General features: G+C 38.1%; 2 protein-coding genes across 4 annotated transcripts in view; one reads left to right on the forward strand and one right to left on the reverse strand.

Moving 5' to 3' along the window:
• Window positions 1-18,109, reverse strand: part of aven (apoptosis, caspase activation inhibitor) — a 58,234-nt gene extending 40,125 nt beyond the window's left edge. The window contains exons 1-2 of the mRNA XM_030128742.1: window positions 17,857-18,109; window positions 13,388-13,559 (exon numbers count right to left, since the gene is read on the reverse strand). Of these exons, the coding sequence (XP_029984602.1) occupies window positions 13,388-13,559; window positions 17,857-18,048 (364 nt within the window). The 5' untranslated portion in view covers window positions 18,049-18,109. The remainder of the gene's footprint in view (window positions 1-13,387; window positions 13,560-17,856) is intronic.
• Window positions 636-22,154, forward strand: chrm5b (cholinergic receptor, muscarinic 5b). Of its 3 annotated transcripts, XM_030128740.1 has the most exons (3): window positions 636-947; window positions 1,031-1,587; window positions 19,192-22,154. In XM_030128740.1, the coding sequence occupies exon 3, from the start codon at window positions 19,210-19,212 to the stop codon at window positions 20,806-20,808; it is 1,599 nt and encodes a 532-aa protein (XP_029984600.1). In that variant the 5' UTR covers window positions 636-947; window positions 1,031-1,587; window positions 19,192-19,209; the 3' UTR covers window positions 20,809-22,154. The 3 variants fall into 3 exon arrangements, with proteins under 3 accessions (XP_029984600.1, XP_029984599.1, XP_029984601.1); XM_030128739.1 differs by lacking the exon at window positions 1,031-1,587 and having other exon boundaries at window positions 636-988; XM_030128741.1 differs by lacking the exons at window positions 636-947; window positions 1,031-1,587 and adding an exon at window positions 8,727-8,756.
• Window positions 22,155-22,783: the final 629 nt, after the last annotated feature.

Genomic DNA, 22,783 nt, shown 5'->3' on the forward strand with positions numbered 1-22,783 from the left:
TAAAAATGAAAAAAATTAGTTGGATTTCTATCCTAATGGATCTGAAATTTCAACAGAATTTTCAGAAAGCTGTCAAAAATGCATACATATTTATGAAAGTTTCCATGCACTACTGTTATGCAAAAAGAGGAGCAGTTACACCCCTGCAGAAGAAGAAAGCACAACAAGACGATAGATGTGATGGAAAGCTTGGTGACGCAGAACACACCAGAAATGGGAAAAGAGAGAGTTTTAAATAACCAGTATTACAGCTTGTGAGTCTGTTTTCCACTGTGCTTAGTCAATTTTTTCACCCCCCCCACTTGTATGCATTATTTTGTCCAAATTATCTGGTCACACCTAACAGTAAAACAGACGGAATGAAAAAATAGAGTTACACCACGGGACAGACAGTAGGTATTTGCAAGAAATAAATGGCACATTAACAGATGAGGGAAATAATTGCTAGTTGCAGTCCTACAGCGAGGCCAACAGACACAGCTGAGGTCGTACAGCATTTAAAGAAAACAAATCTGACTGTGTTACAGTTTGTACTGACGTGGCCCTGCTTTTAAGGAGGGCCAAACAGGGATTAACGAAGTCACTATGAAGTATGAGAGCTGCTGAGGAGCTGTGTGAATGCGCACAACTATAAGCACTACCAATGCACAGGCAAACAGTCAGCCCTCTCTGAACTGCTGCTGACACCCACATCGACTCCTCCTCCAGCTCCTCCCCCCTCTGCTTCATCCTACTCCTCCACCTCCTCACCTCTTCCTCCTCCATCCTCTCACATGTTGCTCAGTGCCCTGATACAGGATGAGGCTTCCAGCCATGTGGGAATTTCTGTTAATAGTGGCTCACGGTTGAATCTGCATGGTGAAGGAAACGGTGCGGCGTCCATCCAAGAAGCTTTTTCTGTCTAATGACACAAAACCTGTTCTGCAGCCGTGGAGATCCAAGAACCAGTACTATTCCACAGTCAGAAGAGTTGCTAAAACTTTGCAGAGTGAGTAAAAACTGTGTCTTTTAATGCTCTTTTTCTTAATAGACCTTAAGCGTCTCTTACTTGTCTTCTGATCATCACCGAGGGACAACGAGAGGGTCTTTCCTGTTAATTCACTCTTCTGTGAAAAAGGTCTGAGCAGCACCCACGAGGTACCTATGCTGCTTTGTCACCGGACACTGAACAGCTGTTGCATTCACCATCTCATCTAAGAAGAGAAGAGCTATACTACACCGACGATGCTGAAAATTCTTGTTTGCATCAAAAGCACCCCGTACTTAGCAACTGATGAGGATGCGAGACGGTGTGATGATCTACCTGTATTTGACAAGTGTGTTTTTCACCTCGTTGGAGAGAGCAGTGTAGAGGAGACAAGTCAGTGAGAGGGAACAGGGGAGGGGAAGACAGAGCCAGTGAGGGAAGGTGTGAAGCAAACGCTGTGAAACAAGGAGAGGCAGAAAGAGCAGAGAAAGACACTGGGAACCGAAAAAGTGAGACAACTCTGCAAGACTGAAGGAAAACCAGCGAATCAAAGAACTGGCCAAATGCCCGTTTAATGCTGGAGGATCGTGTTTTGTCAAGGACGACACAGATATATAGGGGTGGTATAAATTCTGTTTGATGTGCTATAATAGCAAGATATTACACATTTCAAAAGGAGCAGCGTGTCAACTGCTGAATCTACTGTCCAGTAAAATCATATTATAGATTCTAACATCATCCATTTTTATTGCCAATAGGTTAACAGAGGCTGACTTACTTTATTAATGAATCATGGAACAAGTGCTGGGCTTCATCAGCTGTCAGCGGTGCCTTCATAGTTCAGCCTCAGCAGTGCACTGGACATTTTGTACAGTGGTTCATCTTAAATCTTGGTGTTTATTCAAGTTTAAGTACAAGTGTAGTGCGTTTATTTCTTACTCCGGAAAAAGTGGGAGGTAAAGGGAGAGAACTGACCTGATTTAAGGCATCCTTTAACAGTCACATGACCAACTATTGCTTTACTGGCCTTTTAGAGGAATAAAATTCATGAGACATTTTTAACATGAAATGTTTATACAAGTGATCAAATTTGAAGCTGATGAAGAGAAAATACATCTTCTAAAGATTAAGATTTACCAGGTTCCTGTCTTTGGGAGGTTATATGTTTTTTATACCAAACATTTGAAGCCTCAGTGACAGCTCTGGGAAGTTATTGAGGGTATTTTCACTATGTTCTTAAATTATCAAGGCTAAATAATATGGAAATAATAAATCAGCTAACTGAAAAAAATATTCAAGATGCAAATATATTTGTAGTATTTTCTAAACATTTTAATTTACTGCAAAAATGCTAAAAGTCACTGATTTCAGCGTCACAAATTTGAACATGTACTTTATACCATTTTATTTTTGAATTTGGGGGGGTTTGGACAAATAAAAATACACTTCAAACCCTCACTTAGGGTTTGGGCAAAATTTGACCATTTTCCTCTTTTAAGGAAAAGGCAAAATGTTTCACTGATTAATTAAAGTCACTGGTAGATTTAAGTGAAAATAAAAATAATAGCTGCAATCCTGGAATGAACCTTAGTACATTATCACTCAAAGCAGCAAGTATCTGAAGATGAAAGTGGGTATTTCTGCACTGCAGGATGATCGCAGTGAAGTGTCTATGATTGTGAATGATGCAGCTTTATTTAGCTCTGCTCCATCCTCCACCGGTTAAATCATAATCAGCAACTGCAAGGAAACTGACAAAGCACCTGTAATGTTTGTTTCCTATTTTTGGCAACCGGATAGTTCATGACCGACCTCATTCCTCTGGTTTGACGCCATTCTCGAGTGTAGATGTCTAATCAAGTATCCATAATGACACCGGAACATAAAATTCATGGCATGATTGGGGCTATTCATCTCAGTTAGGAAAACGTCCTTGTGTTTGTCAATCTAGTTAGTTGAATCATTGAAGCTTTAATGTGATTTCCTTTTGTCTCATTATGATTGAGCCTTGATAGGTGCCCATTAGTGGCCTTGGTAAACTACGGCTGCAGGGGAGGAGGATTGATCCTTGTGTTAATGTGTACAGATAGATGACCGTGTTAGGATGTAAATAACTGCCCAGCTATTTCCCTCAGTCTTACAAGGACACACACACACAAAACACCATGTGTGCATTACCCATAGCAACTGCACAATCAGCCCCCAACAATGTGAGGACTGAGATGAGACCTGACAAAATGAATTCGCCTTGGGGTTACAAAGCAGTCGAGAGCAGGTCCCTCCTCAGGGCATTTGATGCCAGCTGATGTGTGTTAATACAATCAATACACCAAAACTTCAACAAAATTCCTGTCTGTGGCAGCTCAAGGTCTCAAGACAATGAAAGACTTTTCTGGTCAAAAACCATTTAAAAAAGCACATGAAATATTTGTACTGTAAAAATCTCCAATGTTTGATCCTTGAAAAGAACCTCAGATGGGAGCAAGGCGTCGTGAAACAGACCGACTGGGTTCTCACTTACTGAATTTTAGTGCTGAATCCAATAGGTGGTATAATCACAGCCAATCAAAGCACATCAATGCTAAAAGCACTTGGGATGTTTGTACAAGCTGTGGTGCTACATAACAGCTATCCAGGAGGTCACGAAACAACAGAAATCAGCACAGCCTTCGATTCAAATCAAACAGTCTGTTTACATAATTTCCCCATCAGGCTCCATTTTTAACAATCAAACTGAGGACAGTAGAGCTTTCAATAGAGGATTCGCAAATGGAAAGTCAACCATTGTATTTCCGGTCAATTTCATCACACACATGTACATCAGTGCTGCTTAATTTAAAAGGAGCAGTATGCAGTATTTCTACTTTAAAGTAATCTAAAATTGCATTATGTTGTAAATACATTATGTCAAAGATGTGACACTGTATGTCTTTGGTACAGCTTTAATGCTGTGTTTTCTGGGCTGTAAAAGCCCAGCTAGGGACGGACACTGCAAATTAGTCTAGGCTTATGTTACATTCTCATCCCTATACAAACAAACACTCAATTTAAAAAAATGCATCGGTGCATTGCAGAGATATGAACTGAATTTATTCACAACCACGGGCCACCACATTACTATGAACATGTTTGACCACTAGAGGAGTACTGAGTCACTCTGCTGGTCTACCACAGTACTGACAATTTGCTGATGCTGATTTGTTGTCGTTTTCACTATTGTATTTTATTCTGTTATTATATACCTTTACCAGCTGCCTTTAGCAGAGAGCATATCTTGAGCTCTGCAAAAAAAAAAAAAAGTTTCATTAAGCATAGCCCTTGATGTTTGGTGCAGTTAAGAAACCCAAACCCTCATTTACTGACCTAGAAGAAACCCAATTAGCTGAAAAAAATATTACATTCAGATTTATCTATTATTTGCAATTATTAAATTATTCACCGTTTTGGTAATTGATTGACTGGTCTGAGTATTCAGTTGAGTATTCAAAATATTTCCACATTGACTGCATTTTCACCATTTGATACCAGATGTCAAGGTATGAATTTACTAATGCTTCATAAAGTGCTTCAAACATCAGACCGTTTGAAGTATAAACAACTGTACATTTTCAATACCAGTATTTGTCTGACCCACCTTAATATGTAAACAATACATACAATGTCTGCACAATACATACATTTCCTCACCTATAGTAATAATTGTGTTTATTACTGTGTAAAGCAATTAATGTGAAATGACAAAGGCTTTCAGCCAAGGTCTGTCACTTAGAATTGTTTTGTTTTCACTTGTTTGTATGCAGTCTACTCAGAAATTATCAAACAAATTATAACGAGTCTTGTTATGACAACTGCAGCCTTGTATTTCTCTCCTAACATAACGCTGCGCTGCAAAGGAAAAACATTCTTGCAGCCTATACGCCTCCTCCACCACCACATTGCAGGTAAATCTGCTCTTGACCACAGCGCTCTGGGATTCTGTATCTCGAAAGAGTTTCAAGAAATGGTGCAAAGGTTGGAAGAACTGCTGATGGAACAGCTGAACTGCTACATAACATCTGCACATGTGAAAAAGTTACAAGAAAAAAAAACACTTCTTGAGATTTAAATCTTGCCAGTAACACAGACAAAAACACCTCACTAACTTTTTAACTTCAGTTGAGTGAAAAAGGGAGGTTTCTATGAGCAAATTCCTGAATTCATGGCTACCTTAATTGGCCAGAAAAACGACTCTTGAAAGCATCGCCTCCCACGTACAATTAAGTATCCTCTGGAGAGCGAAGCCTCTTGCTGTACAGCATGACTAATCTGACAATGTGGGCAAAACAGAGAGACGAGAGATACGAGTCAAACAACTCACAAGAGCACCTTTGGCATTTACGCTACGAGAGAAGGGGGGAGAGCAACACGCTGCTGCAGCTCTCCTCTAATGGCGTGAGAAAAACAAATCCTATCAGCAGTTAAATGCTTCAACAACTCATCCTGATTTCAAAATAGCCCTTTGTTACTTCCTCTAAAAAACAAACAAGTTAGAGTCCTGAACAGACAGCACATTTTAACAATGTCTGCTGTGCTAACATTTTATGTAATTTGTTTGCATGTCCAGCACAATATTCAGTTCAATCAAAGCTCCAAATAACATTTTTATTTGTTATTAATCTCAAGATTTTGTAGATTAAGCATCTTTATGCTGTGTTAATCTCTTAAAACTATTAATCAAAAATAATAATATAAAGGTACATATTAAGATTCTTTAAAAAAGGTACATGCCTCAATGACCACTGATTTTGGTAATTTTTGTAATAAAAGGGCCAATATTTTGCAATTAGATATAAAGGACTGCTGCTCTCATTGTCATGTCTGATCTAGCATCTAATATATGTGTGCTTTGGTTTTCTGCATAACCTTGAGCTTTGTATATTCATAACAGGAAAGTAACAGTCACATCAGGTAAAAGAAAGACACAGTTCTCACAATTTGAAAGGTACAACCTACGAAATGTTGGCTTTTTTTTTCTAGATGATGATCAGTGATTTTCCCAAGAATATTATCATGCGCATATAAGCTGTAACACTAAAACTGTAAACCAAAGGAGCTGACATAATCACATCTGTATGAAACAACATGGTTAATTAGGATCTGTTAATTAATACAAAGCCTGGGTGTTGGTGTAGCCCTGTTTTGAATAATTGCATGTAAATATCCATCACACATTGTGTTCATTTTAGAATTGTATATGATCGAGCAAAATTACAATGCATGAGGCCCTTCACAACCTGAAGTTGTACGTTAAGAAATCTACCCAGTAATGCCAAGAGCAAACCGCAGCGAAACCAAACTGAGGTTTATTCTAACACTATATTCTCCATCCAGGTAATAAAACTGTTCTGCAGTCTACAGCTCAAAATGCAAATGACTCTGTGTTGTTTCACTACAGCAACACTAGATGGATGCATTGAACATTATCAGGTCCAGCATTCTTAACACACCTGGGTTTTACATTCAGTTTAATAGAGGGTTTGCATTGAAAATAATGTCTAAATACACATTTGTCAAATAATCATGACAAAAGAGACAGTTAATGAGCTGCATATTCACTGCAATCAGTTATCACCTTAATACTCTTAAGTGTTCAGTGAATGTTACTTCCTACTTCCAATTGTCCCAGAGTATTAGAATTGATATCATAAAAGACTAAGAAAACAAAGTGATTTGGATAATAGCAGGAACTTATTTTTTTGCACCTTTTCCACGGTCTATTAAAGGCAGAAATGTGTTTTTATTCCACCTATAAGCCAGCACTAAAATAGCCAGAGCCAATTTATGCTGGCTAAATACCACTTTGGAATATTTTAAAATTAGTTGGAAATAAAGTCCTATTATTACTATTATAAGCATCATTTGGCACTAGCAAAACCTGTTTTAAGCTAATGCATCCTCCAGTTGGTGACTGTGTTTTCCTTGCCTCCTCTGATGAAGCAGATAAGTGATAAGAGCTCCCCACTTAAAAATCATCTCAAAAAGGAGAGGAGGTACCATAGGATAAGGCTGTCACAGTTTAATGACATATACTATGTATGATCTGCCAAGGGTTTGAAGACACAGTTTACAACTAACCTTCTACTACACATTTAGAATAAAGGCACCACCAGCAGGGTTTGGGACTTTTCTGACACATATGTGTAACTATCACCCTAGATACAGCATCCTGTGTCCCCTCTCTGATTCACATTGTGGGAGCTTTGTGTGACTTGCGTGTAAACAGCAATGTTGACCAAACCAGAGCATTCTTAATGCAAATATAAAAGGATATCTGGGAAAAAAAGGACTTAATTCCCTCACTGCAGATAGTCTCTGTTGGTAACATTTGTTTTGTTTGTGTCAAATTGAAATTACTTAGCTCTTCCAAAGCTTTAAGTTGAAAAATTATGGGGGAAACATAAACTATAACCACTGACCAATCATGAAAGCCCTGAAACTCCAGTGTCAAAATGCCAAAACACAGGTGTTTACAACCAGAAGCCACAAATAAAGTGTATTAGAGATGAGAAGTAAATGTGTCACAAAAGTCCAAGGGGAAAAAAAAAACAAGTACTCCATTTAACGTTATGCGACGTCTGATAATATGTAAGAAACAATGAGACAGTTTCTATGAATAGTGGCAGCAATATGCATGAAGCTGCAAAACCCGCGTCAATCAAAATTGCTAATTGCTGTAAAGCGAACTGGCATAACAATGGTAACACACATGGGCTGCTTTGTGTAGTCAACTCAATGCATGCTTGGCACACTCAAACAAAACCATCTTGCCGTGTGTCACATTAAAAAAAGAAGATCTGGCAACCCACTGAACAGATTTGAGAAATGACCCTTAATCCAAATGAGACAGACCCACATTGAAGCTGTCATCTGAAACGATAGAGCATTGCTCCTAAATAGTAAAACGTCTAAATCACTGCTCAGATAAACTGTCACTGGCTCTGCAACTTGTGATCCTTTGGGGACAGAAAAATCAACACAAATGAGACCATGGGGAACTCAGGAGGACCAAACACTGACCAGTGAGGCTGAAATTACCAGAGATCTTCTATGCTACCATCTGACAGCACTGGCCATACGGAGTAATTAAGGTCCCTGAAGACCACAGACATCTCCTTTTAACTAATTAGTAAACAGAGATAACTTGAGAGAGAGAAGTTCAATTAGACTCAGAGGACTAAATGACAGTGAATCTACACTTTTCTACTTTTCTACTAAGGCTACATAGATGAACTTATGTTTTATTACATATTCGCCTCTTCATAATTATTGAAGCCATTCATAATCACTTTGCAAACTTGTCATAATTGATTCGAGTCACAGGGACAGCTGAATGATTTCCGTTAATTTTTCGACTTCGTTCTCCATTATTTGAGATTTGATCAGCTCTCTACAGTCAGGTATAAACTGTGCAATGTTGCTCTGCTGCAAACTAAATGTGACAAAATGTAGCAATATCTTTGGTTGTGGGGAAAAAACATGGTCCTACGACACTGAGGAAGATTTACATACAGAAGTTGCCCTGGATTTATGACCAAAGACTGTCAAACAAAATTCTGACAGCATTTAGGATGACCATCTCAGTTTGAAGCTGCTACAACTCACATCTACTTAACAACAAATAGGAATGCAGCACAAATTACACATTGATCAATGCCATAGGTGTATTAATGCCTGGTAAAAACTACTAAACTCATGCTTTCTTTCCTCAAGTGTCATCTCAGGTTGCTCTCTTTTCCTGAGTCACAATCGGGTCCAGACTGATCTCATGAAATCACATTGTGTCATGCCAGTTCTTATGGCATTTGGCGTGCTGCACTTAGGCATTTTCATCCTTTCGCATGTTATTAAATGCCATTTGATCGCGTGTCAATGTACACAAAGATCTCTGGTTTACATATCAGTAACCACTAACCCTAAACGTAAAGGTAACCCTAACCCCTACCCGTGTGGTATTTGATGCAGCGTGAACATACACGCTTAAAACTTATAATGCGTACAGATTACCCGCCAATTAAAAGTGGCCTGTTATCTGTACACAATTCATGACATCACATTGCGGGTCTGCACTCTAGCATTTTTTTTCCCATTCACATGAATATCACTACTGTAACAGGACCATCATTACCTTAGCTGCATTGTTTACCTCCATTTATTCGTTTGTTTAGTGTGTATATATATATATATATATATATATATATATATATATATATATATACATACATACATACATACATACATACATACACACACACACACACACACATAAATAATCACAGTAGGATACAATGCAACCAAATTACAATAGAACAGGAGTAGAGTTACTCATGATAATATGACTATTCTCCCTGACCAGGTCACTCTTGGAAAATAGATTTCAGTCTCAATGACAATTTCACCAAAATCACACAGCCATCGGACGCTCCTTGTATTACTGAACTTGAAGAACCACGTCCCTGAGCATCTGAAGAGCCTGTTTATGTACCCACTTGTGGATGAGTTTTAGATTAACAAATTTAATGAACTGCTCAAAACTTCAATTTCTTCAAAACAATGACGAACAATGATGTGGTCTTATCAGCTTCATGTCCACAATTTTAATTCCTTGATTGCATACCATCACAAGAGGCTTGATTGTAGAGGCTCCAGATACACAATGTGCCCTGATGACATTTAATTGTTGCATCTTTAGTTTTGTTGCAGTTTGAAATTAAAGAGATTTTATCATCACACCATTTGCATTGGTGTCATATCCATGTTTAGTAGAGCCCTGTCACAGACTATGGCTAATGATAAACTTATGTGACTATAAGACTGCTGAAACCACATAGTCTGTAGGAGCCTTAAATGATGTGTCGTTCATCTATGATGACTTAAAGACATCCGAGCTGCAAAGCCAAAAACCTTTACCCTGACTTGTCACCACAGCCGTTGATCAGGGGTGTTAACCTACACAGCTGTGGCGGGGGGCAAGGGAGAGGGGGGCCCATGGGAAGTTAAGATTTTTTTTTTTAAGTATTTTTTTTTCCCTGTTGTTCAACTAAATTACATAATAAATATCGACCTATATGCAAGCTTCACGCATTAGATTTTATAAATTGGTATATTATTGTATTCCAAAAAAGTAAAGACTCCTGTCACTACTCTGAACACCCCTTGAGAAAATGGTTCACTCCACATGGAGTTTGAGAAACACACTTTGCTTGTTAGGCTTCGGTGACTCATTGCATCTCTATGATAGAAGAAATCTTATCATGATGTCACAGTTTTAAAAAAATAAGTCAGGATTTCAGAAAAGAAAGGACAGAAAAGAAAGGGAGAGAATGCAAAATAAAGGAAGTCAAGTTCTGACCAACTTCTTTTCAAAGAAAGGTGAGCACAAACTTTTAAACACACAAGATGAAACGGCACCATTAGGTGCTGTTAACTCCTCCGTTATCGTTGCTAATATAAACAGAGGCAATCCAAAGCAAGAGCTACACTTTCAAATGAGGCTTTTGTTATTAAGGTAAAGGATAAATAAAGTGAACGGCAGGCTAATACTGCAACAGCAGGCCACTGATTTGAGGCAAGCAAATATTAAATGAATAGCCTACTAAGCTGTTATGCTGGCTACATGATAAATAATAATCTATAGCATAGAGGATAGTTCCCAGATGTCATGATATTTGCCTTCACAATGGCTATCATCCATCCTAGCTGCCTGCTAAAACGTAATTTGTGAAATGCATTCCAGAAACTGTCAAAGAAAGTGATCCTGCAGCAAGCCCCTCATCCTCCACTGATGCAGACTTGAGACAAGGTGAGCTAGTTCAACATGAAAGCAACATGAAACTATTCTGACTTGAATGACTGGAACAACAGGGCGTTAGTGTATTTGGTAATAATTGATAAGAGGCTAATGTTGATTATTCTTCATGCTCCCAGTGTGGTTCAATATGTAAAGGGCAGATTAAGTGAAAAAAATCCACACACATTTGATTTTTTTAAACTGTGTATGACAATAAATATATATGTCAGATTGAAAATGTTGGATTTAGGCTCACAGAAATTCTAATCATAAAAACTAAGGGAAAAAACTACTACTGGGCGAGGTCAAGGGCGTCACAGATGGACAGCCCACTACTTTTTGATTCATAACTTTTGAACCAGACAAGTTTAAGACAAATATTACACATAATTGGAAAGGTATAAATGCCATCTTAAATATACTCAAAGGGCCAAATTTAGTTTCAAATATTTTTAAATGAAAAATATCAAAAACTACTGTGTCACGGATGGACAAAAAATTTATGTCTATTTTTTGCAAGAATTACAAAGTTCTCAAAAGTGAAGTTTCTATGACATTATCATCCTAAAATGTATTCAGTGTTAGAGCCCGACCAATATGGGATTTTTGGGGCCAATACCAATATTGGGGGCTTAAAAAAGCTGATATCCAATATATCGGCCGATATCCGATATTGGCCGATAACCAATATATTTGCCGATATATGAAATAAGAACACTGATCTACACAGGATATAATAATCTTAAGATAATTGTGGACAGGTGAATAAACAGTTGCATAAATCTTTGTTTATCTCACAAATATAATTTACACAACATTCAAATGCAAACTATGCAATCACAAAAATAATTAGAGCAAAAAATATTACTTACCACACAATTATGGGTTCACTCACGAGTTTAATGTGTCTGCCTCACGGCACTACAACTTCTTATGTGGACTAAGGACTAAACTGAGCATGTGCAGAGTGAATTAGGTGAGTCTTAAGTTGCTCCTGATTGGAGCAATTGCAAGAGTTACAACTGACCTGTGTTACAACTGTCCCCAGTCTCCCCTACACTATTAACACCCAGGTGTGCCTGCAGAATGAAACCGTGAGGTAGACAGGCAGTGCAAGGCCATGGGTGTCTGTGTGGGGGTGAATACTTCATGGGGGGGGGCATGGCTTTTGGAGCCGGGGGAGGGGTGGTTTAGCGATCCATCCTTGTCAGAGCGCGCGGTAGCGGTCCGTGATTTTCACTGGGGTGGGGGATTGGAAGGGGGGGGGGGGGGTGTCAGGACTTTTTGTGTATGGGCCCAGAATTGGTGCTATGACCCTGCTTGTCAATGACTCTAATGCAGCATTAGCACTAGTACACATTACTTTGTATGATTCATTACTAGGCTTCAGAGCTGGTAATACGGGCACAAAATGAAATCTTGATTTTTTTCAGTGTTACGGGAAATGTACAATTTTGTTCAGTTGCTTTCAAGACTAGAAGACCTGATGACAAAGCTTGATGCAAAAAACTACGCACCACTATTGTCAATCACAAGTAAAATATTGAAAGAAGCCAATGAGTTGCATTTAAACATTTTGTTGACCAGGAAAGGTCTGCAGAGGAATAATCTTGAATTTGTGATATAGGCATTTTCCATGATTTTCAGAAAGCAAAACCTCGATTAATTGGATTAATTAAATATTTTTGTCTGCAATTTTTTGTTTCTGAAGGGAGAACTGCAAAGTAATTTTCCATTCATAAGTTGCCTTACTTAATGCCAATAAATGGTGTAACAGTGGCACAAATGAAGAGAAAAAGGAAACAAAATTTTAAAAATCACCATGTAATTCCTTAGTTCAATGAGTTTGTGTAATATAGATATATGGTTGCTATATCAGAGAACATGAGAAAACACATAATTTATCCATCAAGTCTGAATAAGACCTCACAGCTACAATAATTTACTGCCTCTATCACAGAAATTAAACATGAATCTTTATCAACTAAACCTAACATAAAATCATTCCAAAATGTTAAACTGCATTTCCTTAAATAGTGGCCAGGACGTTTACTTGAAAAGGGCTTATGTCTGTGAGGCCTTCATTTCCAATTTCCTCTGCAGAAGAAATATAAATGGTCTAAAAATGGTATTTAGTACATAACTTTAATACAAGATAAAAGCGCTCTTGTCTTTCAGTAAGCGGACAGAACCTATTCAGTGGTTGAAGGAGCTTTTATTGTGTCTTCATGTTCAGTTTGGTGAAAAAGTAAGATGTGCACCTGCAGTGACTGAAATCAGGCAGTAATACTTGAGGTGGGTGATCTAGATCAACATGCTGAAAACCGTTGGACTACATAGCAGAACACATTAATTTAACTTTGACAAGTTTACATTTTGCTTATTTGGCACCAGAACTTTATCCATTTCACTTTTCACGCAGTCTATAAATGAGAAGTAGGTTATATTTCTATGTTATTAGAGACCCAGCTTATAATTGACTTATGTGAGGCATATTAAAAGCAGTATTTTCACTCATGTTTGTCCTATGAAAGGTCAGCTCAGGCGTGGTAAAACAAACATGAGCTTCACAGTTTCTTATGTGTGGACCTTACCTGCTGACTCCAGGAGGACGTGGTAGTCCGTTCCTCTCTGAGTGGGTGTGTCATCCTCTTGTGTCTCCATTTCCGATGCCTCATATCGGTCCCAGTTTGACTCCAGCTTCCTCCTGGAGAACACCTCCATCCTGTCATCATCCTCCTGAAAGCTGTCCCCTTCATCTTGATCCTAGCATTCAACAAAGTAGACAAAGTGAGGTTAAAATAAATAAATAAATAAAAATAATTGAGCATTGTGGACAATTCATCACTGATCAATTTGTGTTCTGTCTAAATGATGACAACACAAAACATTACTCAAAACGTAGATCTTTATTACAACTATGTGTGTAACCAACAACAACAAAATCAGCATGAACAAGAATCGAGCATTTGCAAAGGTGTCAATGCATTACTTACTAAAAAAATCAAAATAAAATAAAATATAATAAAGCACCATTGATAGGTGAATGAATGGAGAAACGCTGTGCTGCAATTATGTTTCAGGCAGCAGCACTAATCTCAGTTTTGTGAATTGGGCATTTGTCATTGTGCAAAAGCAACAGTTTGATAAACAGAACTAATTTTATATGTTAGTTGATCATAAATTAAAGTGTGTCTCTAGTGACCTTCTGCATAATAGGGCTGCAGGAAGCCAGATACACTTGAGTACCACAATATTGTGTTTTGTGATACTGTATTGATTTTTTTTCTTAACCGATACAGCATTTTGCTTTTGCTGACAGTATAAAACATCCTACTATATGATGCTATGTTCTTTAACCTATCATCATTTCATAATTGGAATTTATCAGCTTGATAACTGTAATGCTATATCTAATATGATGCAGACTGTTTTTCATTGTACCATTATACGATTCATATTCATATATACAAAACAGAAAACTAGAAAATGGAAGTTAATAACATAGTCCTCTTTTTCATACCAAGTTCAACATTTTTCACTTTCTAAAAAACTCACTTTGGATACATAATAGAATCTCTCCTTAGTGCTGCTTGTCCAGGTTTGTTCTGGAGGGTAAAATGGTTTAATTGCTGCTTTTGTGGCCAGCGCTGGCTCTCACTAACCCTAGATATTGTGGGTGTTTTCAGCCCTCAGCTTAAAGGGGGTGAAAATTAGTTCATTACAGCTTGGATGAAATGGATGGTTTGGCAAATGTATGTGCATCTACTTCTGTTAACAAGAACCCACAACACTGCAGAGTGCGCCATTAAATTTTATTTTTTTCATTACATTTTGAAAGACTACAGCGTTCTAAGCCCAAACCTGCTTTTCATGCAGCACAGAGGCATCTGATATTTCCGTGCTGGCACTCTATCATTTCTGCAAATGTTTTGGAATCTACACTTGGCCTCAAAAAGATCTGTGTGTCTTGCCCATGAATTGCTTAATTTGGTTAATTCCTCTAGCTGTGAAAAAGCAGCACACACCCACTTTCCTGAGCTGTCTAAGGAAAGAGTCCAGGACCAGTGGGTTAACTGTGGCTAGTTTCCCAAAACTCATGATTGATTACCAGAAATAAAAGTTTAAATGAAGCGACTTGTAGGAAGTGTCATCCTGAAACATGTTAAAACAGGATGCAGAGATTAAACAGCCTTTACAAGTGTTGTTAAGTGTAAGAATCCTTTTCACACCAATAAGGGGTGCATTTAGAACGCTTCACAGCTGCTACTATATCATTTTACCATGTCAGGTGTTTAATATTAACAAGTGACCAAACATTTCACTTAAACAACCTTTGGAGAGTCTACATCTACGTCTCTCCTAATAACACAAATACCAAATCTATTGATGTGTCAACAAAGCGTCATTCAAAGGGCCCTCTGTAAAGTGCGTAACACATAGCTTTTATTCATGATTGGTAGCTAGGTCAAATAAAAGGCTGAAGGCAAATTCTTCACTGTATCACAGAGAACAAACCTCTGTGGCAAAACTCATTACATTTTCTGACTCATACGTTTCTTCCTTTGCCACATAGCTACACAACACTTTTGATTGTTGTCATGGAAACATGTGACGTGAGATGTGTCACAATAACACAGCCATGGTTTTGTAAACTTTTCTTTGCAATGTGCATCGTCACAAATCAACCCCGTCCCCTACCAAAAAACCCCAAACTAAGCAGTGCTCCATTTTTCTCCAGTAACATCAAAGACGACAGAGCAGCAATGGATGCACCGAAGGGGAAATGTTTGATTGCAATCAAACACCCCTATGTACCAAGGGAGATTTCTATGATTGCAATCACAGAACCCCTATTGTTTCCCTTCTAATTCTGTAGTTACCATGACAGAGGCATCAGTCGTCAGAGAATCCCATTGGAAAAATCAAGCTTCTAGTGTCATACGTATGGCCAATATTACGCAATGACAACATTAAAAAACGTTGATATTTATTTCAAGTGCTTGGCCCTTGATTCATTGTCCAACCTCTAGACAAGCACTGTACGACTTACACATAATAGAAGTTAGAGTTGTGCAATATGGTGACAGAGAAATGTTTCATAAACTGCAGTGCGCACAATATTTTACCGGACCACTTTTAGATATGTTTACTGGATGTATTTGCCATGGCATCATTTGTGATACATGTACATATGCAATATCACAACAAACGTCACATTTTCATCCAGAGCTGCACTGATTTTTCCGGAGATCTTTTATTGATTGGAAGCATCAGACTGGTGCATAAGGTCTTATCCAGGACATCCCAAATGTTCTCAATGGGTTCACATATTGAGACCAATCCACGTGATAACGATGTCTCATGCACCCTGAACCACTCTTTCATAATTTGAGCCTGATGGATCCTGCCATTATCTTACTCCTTTATCATCAGGGAAGAAAAATTCGCTCATGTGCAACCCTGGTCATTTTATGGACACGTAACGCTGCTGAGCCTAGACCTGACCAACTGAAGTGAACCAACAGCAGATCATAACACTGCCCCCACAGGCTTGTCCATTGAAATACATTACAATATCTATGCTCTCTAGAAATCTGATGGCATAGAGTATTAATCACTGGAATTATAATAATCCAGTGGAAGGTTTTTGTCTATTTACTTGGTTAAATGCAAGTGATAAGTTTTTTGTCTGGGTGGTAAGTTTTTGGATTATGCTCAGGATTGTGGAAGATTCATTTTGTAATACAATGATATAGGCCTACTGGTTCCAAATATTGATTTTTCTATTTTTTTTTATTGAAACACATGTTACACGAGAACATGGAAGTTGTAGACAGTGCATGTGTGTGTGTGTATGTGTTAAAGAGGTACTAAAGCATGAGTGATTTTATACATTATTTCATAAGAGTTCAAATTCTGTGAAGTGAATGCTAAAATACAGTGAATAAATACCAAACCCCTGTTAATTACCTTTTACTTACTATAGACTACTACTTTGCGACAGCCTTTCAATTAAACAGGTTTTTAATAATGTCAAAGTCAATGCAAGACGGGTATAAGATTTTTTTTTCCCAGCTCAAAACTATCAATATTATAATCAGCCTTTTAAAATTCACTTTGAGTCAACATCTAGTACAAAGTATTGCAGAAATGCTGTATCATGATACCAACCACTGGCAACATATTGTCAATAAATACCAATACTATGTGAGAATGTGCCTCCCACCACTTCACTTAACAGCAGACTGTTTTTAAAACGTCTTAAGAAAAGAAAGTGCAATTTTAACACCATTCTCCCTTCTTCTAAATACTTTGTGCATTTGTAGATCCACTGTGAAATGTAGGTTGTAATGCACATGTAAAAACGCTACGCTGAAACATAATATTATTCAAATTGCACTTATTTTTCTTAGGAGATTTCAGGTTGTTCAGCTCATTCAGATTTGTACATAGGATAGTTTGTTAATGTAAATATTTTTATACTGTAATTTCACTGTAAACCAGATAAAATAGGGTTGACATTCATTGGTTATTATTTTATCATTTTACTGATCCAGCCTGTTTAAGGTCATATTGGGGTAATTGTGGCCCCTGAACTTAAATGAGTTTGAAACCCCTGGTTTAAACTCATCAACAACATACTTTTTCAAACCGGCTTACATCGCAAGACAATAAACTTGTGTTAATCACTCAAAACAAAGATGTTTACAGCTAATTATAACTGTAATGGTTTGGTGCAGGCCACCGGCTGTCATTAGACCCATTTCACAGCGGACATTTTGACTTGTTAAAGCGTAAACACACAGGTGCACCTGGTACAATTAACAGCGGCTTTCCGGGACACTGGAATACAACCGGGCCGTGATTAGTGACACCTGTGCTTTTCCCACCGTAACAAACTAAACTATCTGCTGTTTAAAACAAACACAAACTTATCGCAGTGAAATGAGGTCTAACTGACTGAAACGATTTCCTGTTAAGTGGGAGCTAAAACTACTGTCTGTCTGTGCGGTTTTGGGATAACAGGACTGACAGCAGCATCACTCCCACGCTTGCTCACCCGGCGACTGAAGTCTGCGTGGCCGCCTCCCCCGCGTCCACGCCCGCGGTAGTGGTCTCTTCTTCCTCGGCCCCGATGGTGACCTCCTCTCCCGCGGCCGCGGAGTTCACCTCCGTGACTGTCGCTGTCGTTTCCTCCCCGGCCACCTTTTTTCCAGCTGCCTCCTCTACCTCTGTTCATTCTACCCTCCATAACTGCTCAACATTAAGCGGACAGTTTACCCCGTTACACCAAAGGAGTGGAATGGGTGTTTCACCAAATGGCGTCCGATGACCAACAATGTTTGGATTCTACAGTTCCGGACCACATCTGTCAATTACGATGACTCATTTAATTGTGTTGGTTTTAATAAGAAACAGAATTATATATTTGTGTAAACTACATATAAGAGTATATTATGATCGTGGATTATACAATAAATATTCATATTTTAGTTCACATAATCATAACGTTTTCAAAAGCAAGGGTTTTTGGCATTCTACTTTTCTGACTATTTTGTAAAATTAAACAAATTGCAATCATTGACTAATATTACAGTTACTTATGACAAAATAAATAATATGTTAAAAACATTTTTAAATACGGCAGTAATTTAATATATGACATTTTTAAACATATACAATTCATTATAACTGTTTAAATATATCCAGTGTGGCTAATGTAAATAGACATACTTAGCATATGGTGGTGGAAATACATTTACTAAAGAACTGCACCCATGTACAGTTTTTACATTTTCTGCTGCTTTATAATCCAACTACATCTAAGGGGAAAAATATATTATTTTCCTCCATCATATTTATTTTACACTTACAGTTAGTCCCATTGTTTGTTTTTTGATAGCATAAAAAAACATATTAACATGATGTAATTCAGTAATATGTCACAAATCTAGCAATGGCAAATTGCAACACAACATGCCTCTGCATGTAAAAAAAAAAAAAAAAAAAAAAAAAAAAAAAGAAAAAAAAAGTAATATAATATTACAGTTTCCTAACAATATTTTTTTGTTTCTTTGAAAAGAGTCATTCTGCACATAATGAGTACTCTTACTTTGATACTTTACAGTATATTTTTTTTACAGTCTGCTGTTTTCCTTGCCATCAAAACATGTATGGCAGTTCTCTTGACAAGGGTATTGGTTTAGATCCAGAGGGCTCCCTCAGTGAACTAGGATGGATCAAATATAGAGCTTGAATTTTGTCTGTGGACATGTGAACCAAAATAACAGCAACATTCAAATCAGACCAATATTACAAATGTGAATAACAATCATGTTGAAAATAGGACTTTTTGTGCGTAGTTATACTTACATACTTTTTCTTTTCATTTCAGGGGTACTCTTTCTTCTACATGGAACCACAGAGGAGCATCTTACACTGGGCCTCCAACTTTACTGGTGACATTAAATACAACAACATGGACGTGGATCTTGCAAACCACACTTTTGGGAACACAACACATGTCCATGTTGCTCCCCACAGCCTTTGGGAGGCCATAGCCATCGCTACGGTATCAGCCATTGTCAGCTTGATAACCATTGTTGGTAATGTGCTGGTGATGCTGTCTTTTAAAGTCAACAGCCAGCTAAAGACTGTGAACAACTACTACCTACTGAGTTTGGCCTTCGCTGACCTCATCATAGGAGTGTTGTCCATGAACCTGTACACAACATATATCCTGATGGGATACTGGTCTCTGGGGAACCTTGCGTGTGATCTTTGGCTAGCAGTGGATTATGTAGCCAGTAATGCTTCAGTTATGAACTTACTTGTCATTAGCTTTGATAGATACTTTTCCATCACAAGGCCACTAACATACAGAGCAAAGAGGACTCCAAAAAGGGCTGCTATCATGATTGGCCTGGCATGGCTGGTGTCTTTTATTCTTTGGGCTCCACCAATTCTTTGTTGGCAGTACTTTGTAGGTAAAAGAACAGTGCCATTGGACAAGTGCGAGATCCAGTTTTTGACTGAGCCTGTGATCACATTTGGGACAGCCATTGCTGCTTTCTACATCCCAGTCTCTGTTATGACCATCCTGTATTGCAGGATCTACAAGGAGACACAGAAACGGACCAAGGATCTGGCCGAGCTGCAAGGCCTCGCAACAGAGAATATTCCAGAGGGAACTAAACCACAAAAAACTATCATTCGCTCTTGCTTTCATTTCACTAGAGAGAGGCGAGAGCGGAGCCAGGCATCATGGTCTTCATCTAACCAAAGCAATGCCACTAAAACCACCACCAGGTCAGATGAGGCCTGGGCAAAAGCAGACCAGATCACATCCTTTAACAGCTACACCTCATCTGAGGAGGACGAACACCATGTTTCAGTGGAGACCCCACAGGGATCCTTTAAAGATCAAAGTAGCAGGCAGAGTAGTAAGAATGGACAAGTGGCTGAATATGTAGAGGATCAGTATTTTTCCACACCTCCCAAGAAGAACAGTAAAAAGGGCATTTCTTATAAGTTCAAACCAGGCTCAAAGAGTAAAAACAGCGATCCTACACCTGCATGTCCCTGCCCTGCTGAAACAGAGCAAACAGCCAAAAACCCCTCCCCTGCTTCCTCCACCGCATCCAAACCTATGGACCCCACCTTGAAGAACCAGATCACCAAGAGGAAGCGGATGGTGCTGGTGAAGGAGAAGAAGGCGGCACAGACCCTCAGCGCCATCCTCCTGGCCTTCATCCTCACGTGGACTCCATACAACATCATGGTGCTCATCTCCACATTCTGCGCCGAGTGCATCCCTGAATCCCTGTGGCAGCTGGGCTACTGGCTGTGCTACGTCAACAGCACCATTAACCCCATGTGCTACGCCCTCTGCAACAAAACCTTCCAGAAGACCTTTAAGATGCTCCTGCTCTGCCAGTGGAGGAGGAGGAGGGGCGAGGACAAGTTGTACTGGTGTGGACAGAACCCAAACATCAACAACAAAATGACTTGATCTGGCGCCGCAGTATTAGAACAGACTTATTACTTTTGCTTACATGTGGATTTTCACCATATATTAGTCAGCTGTCATCCTCAGCATGAAGCGCTGCATGTGATTTTTGTGTAAAATACATATTGGAAAATGAGCTGAGCCTGATGCAGCACCTCAGCTGCTGTTTCACAGTTTTAAAGAAAAGAAATCTCATACAGGTGGCTACACATTCACACATAATTTAATGTTAAAACTAGATCTAGATTATGTTTTAGAATACTTTAATTCAATACAATGTGTATTTAAAGAGTTACTGGTCACTGTAATCATTCCTCTTGTCTATACTGGCTTTGATAACACACAATACAGTACTGTCACAATATGTTGCCTGGATACTTGATACACTACAAGACAATCATCTACAAAACATGTCTGAGCAGCTGGAGGAGGAAAAGCAGCCCTAAAAAAGCAAAAAGCAGTTATCTATTTATTCACCACATTGCAGTGTCAGTTTCCTTGACCTGAGATGAAATGATGTACAAAAAAAGAGTCTTAGCTTAGTGCCTCTAACACACACTAGATCTACATATTGTCCCAACATTGAAAAGATGACGGACAAAATCCTCAAGTGGATTTATAGCTAAAAGAAAATAGTATGACAATATTTGACCAATAATCCCCTTCAAGTAGGGCTAGGTGAAATAACCTAAAAATAGAATCAAAATTTTAAAGGTCGTAGAGATGATTCATGCTACCTTTCTTCTATCTAAATAAACTCAAGATCAAATGATTTTTTTTTTTTCCAAATAAAAAATCTATACACTGTAAACATGCAATATCAAACAATTACTAGAAAAAAAACACCATTTCAGTGTGTCAGTGTACATTATTTGCTGAAAAATAAATCTGAATAAACTAAAACAGCACTTGTGCGCAATGACTGCAGAAACATGCTCATAATGAACAGATTAAAACAGTTTGTAGTGTGATGAGCAAGAAAGGATACTGCCCATTCATACCTTCAAATAATTTATAAAACTAAATAATAATGTTCTGCATCGAATAATAAAAGTGAAAAGACCTTGGTAAAAAAAAAAATTAAAATGCCAAAAGTTTGGCTTCAATCCTCCTGGTAAGTTCACACAACAAATTTTCAATTCAGTTTCATTTATATGTAGTTCCAAATATCAACAAAAATTACGTCAAGGCACATAATATAGTAAGTTTAAGGCATTGGAACATCATAAAGTCAACAAGTACAACTTTAGAAAGCATTTGGTGAACTGAAATTTAATATAAACAAGAGAAAAATGATCCTCCTTCAGCACAGACATCATACTGCATAGTGAAACTCAAACAGCGCTGTGAAAAAATATAGGTTTTAGAGGAAAGTAGGTAAAGTTACCGTCTTTTCTGTAAGAAACTTCCTTCACTGTGTTTCATATCAGAGCTATGAAGGAGATACAGTAACACAGAGAAGACTTTTTGATGATGGCTTCTGGAATCAGTGCAGATTTCTTATTAATTTATGGGATAAAATCAATCAAAAACCACAGGGGTCAACAATTACAGAAACCAGAAAATGACTCAAACTACATATAAACTTGTGAGTAAAAGTTCAACTGTTTTAAACATCATGTATTTATTTTTGCTCACTCGAACTGTATATAACAGACATAATGCACACTCACACATTTAGAATAACTTTCTGCATAAAGGACATATTTCACAAATACTATTGGATTTTACACTTCAAATATGTAAATTTCGTAGTGTATATCAGTGTTTATTGAATGTTTTATCTCCTGTTTTCTATCTTTGCTGTTGCAATTTATATTTGATTACACGTTCAAGGGCTACTCTGTACATTTCTGTGCATTTCCAGCTGCTTATGTTTCACAAGATGACATGAAATCATGCCTCCATTCCATGTCGATGCTCATATTAGTGTAAAAATGAATTAAACAAGAGGAAAAGACAGTTTGTGTTTGCAGAA

This window comes from Sphaeramia orbicularis, chromosome 24 (assembly GCF_902148855.1).
Source record: "Sphaeramia orbicularis chromosome 24, fSphaOr1.1, whole genome shotgun sequence".
Classification (NCBI taxonomy): Eukaryota; Metazoa; Chordata; class Actinopteri; order Kurtiformes; family Apogonidae; genus Sphaeramia; species Sphaeramia orbicularis.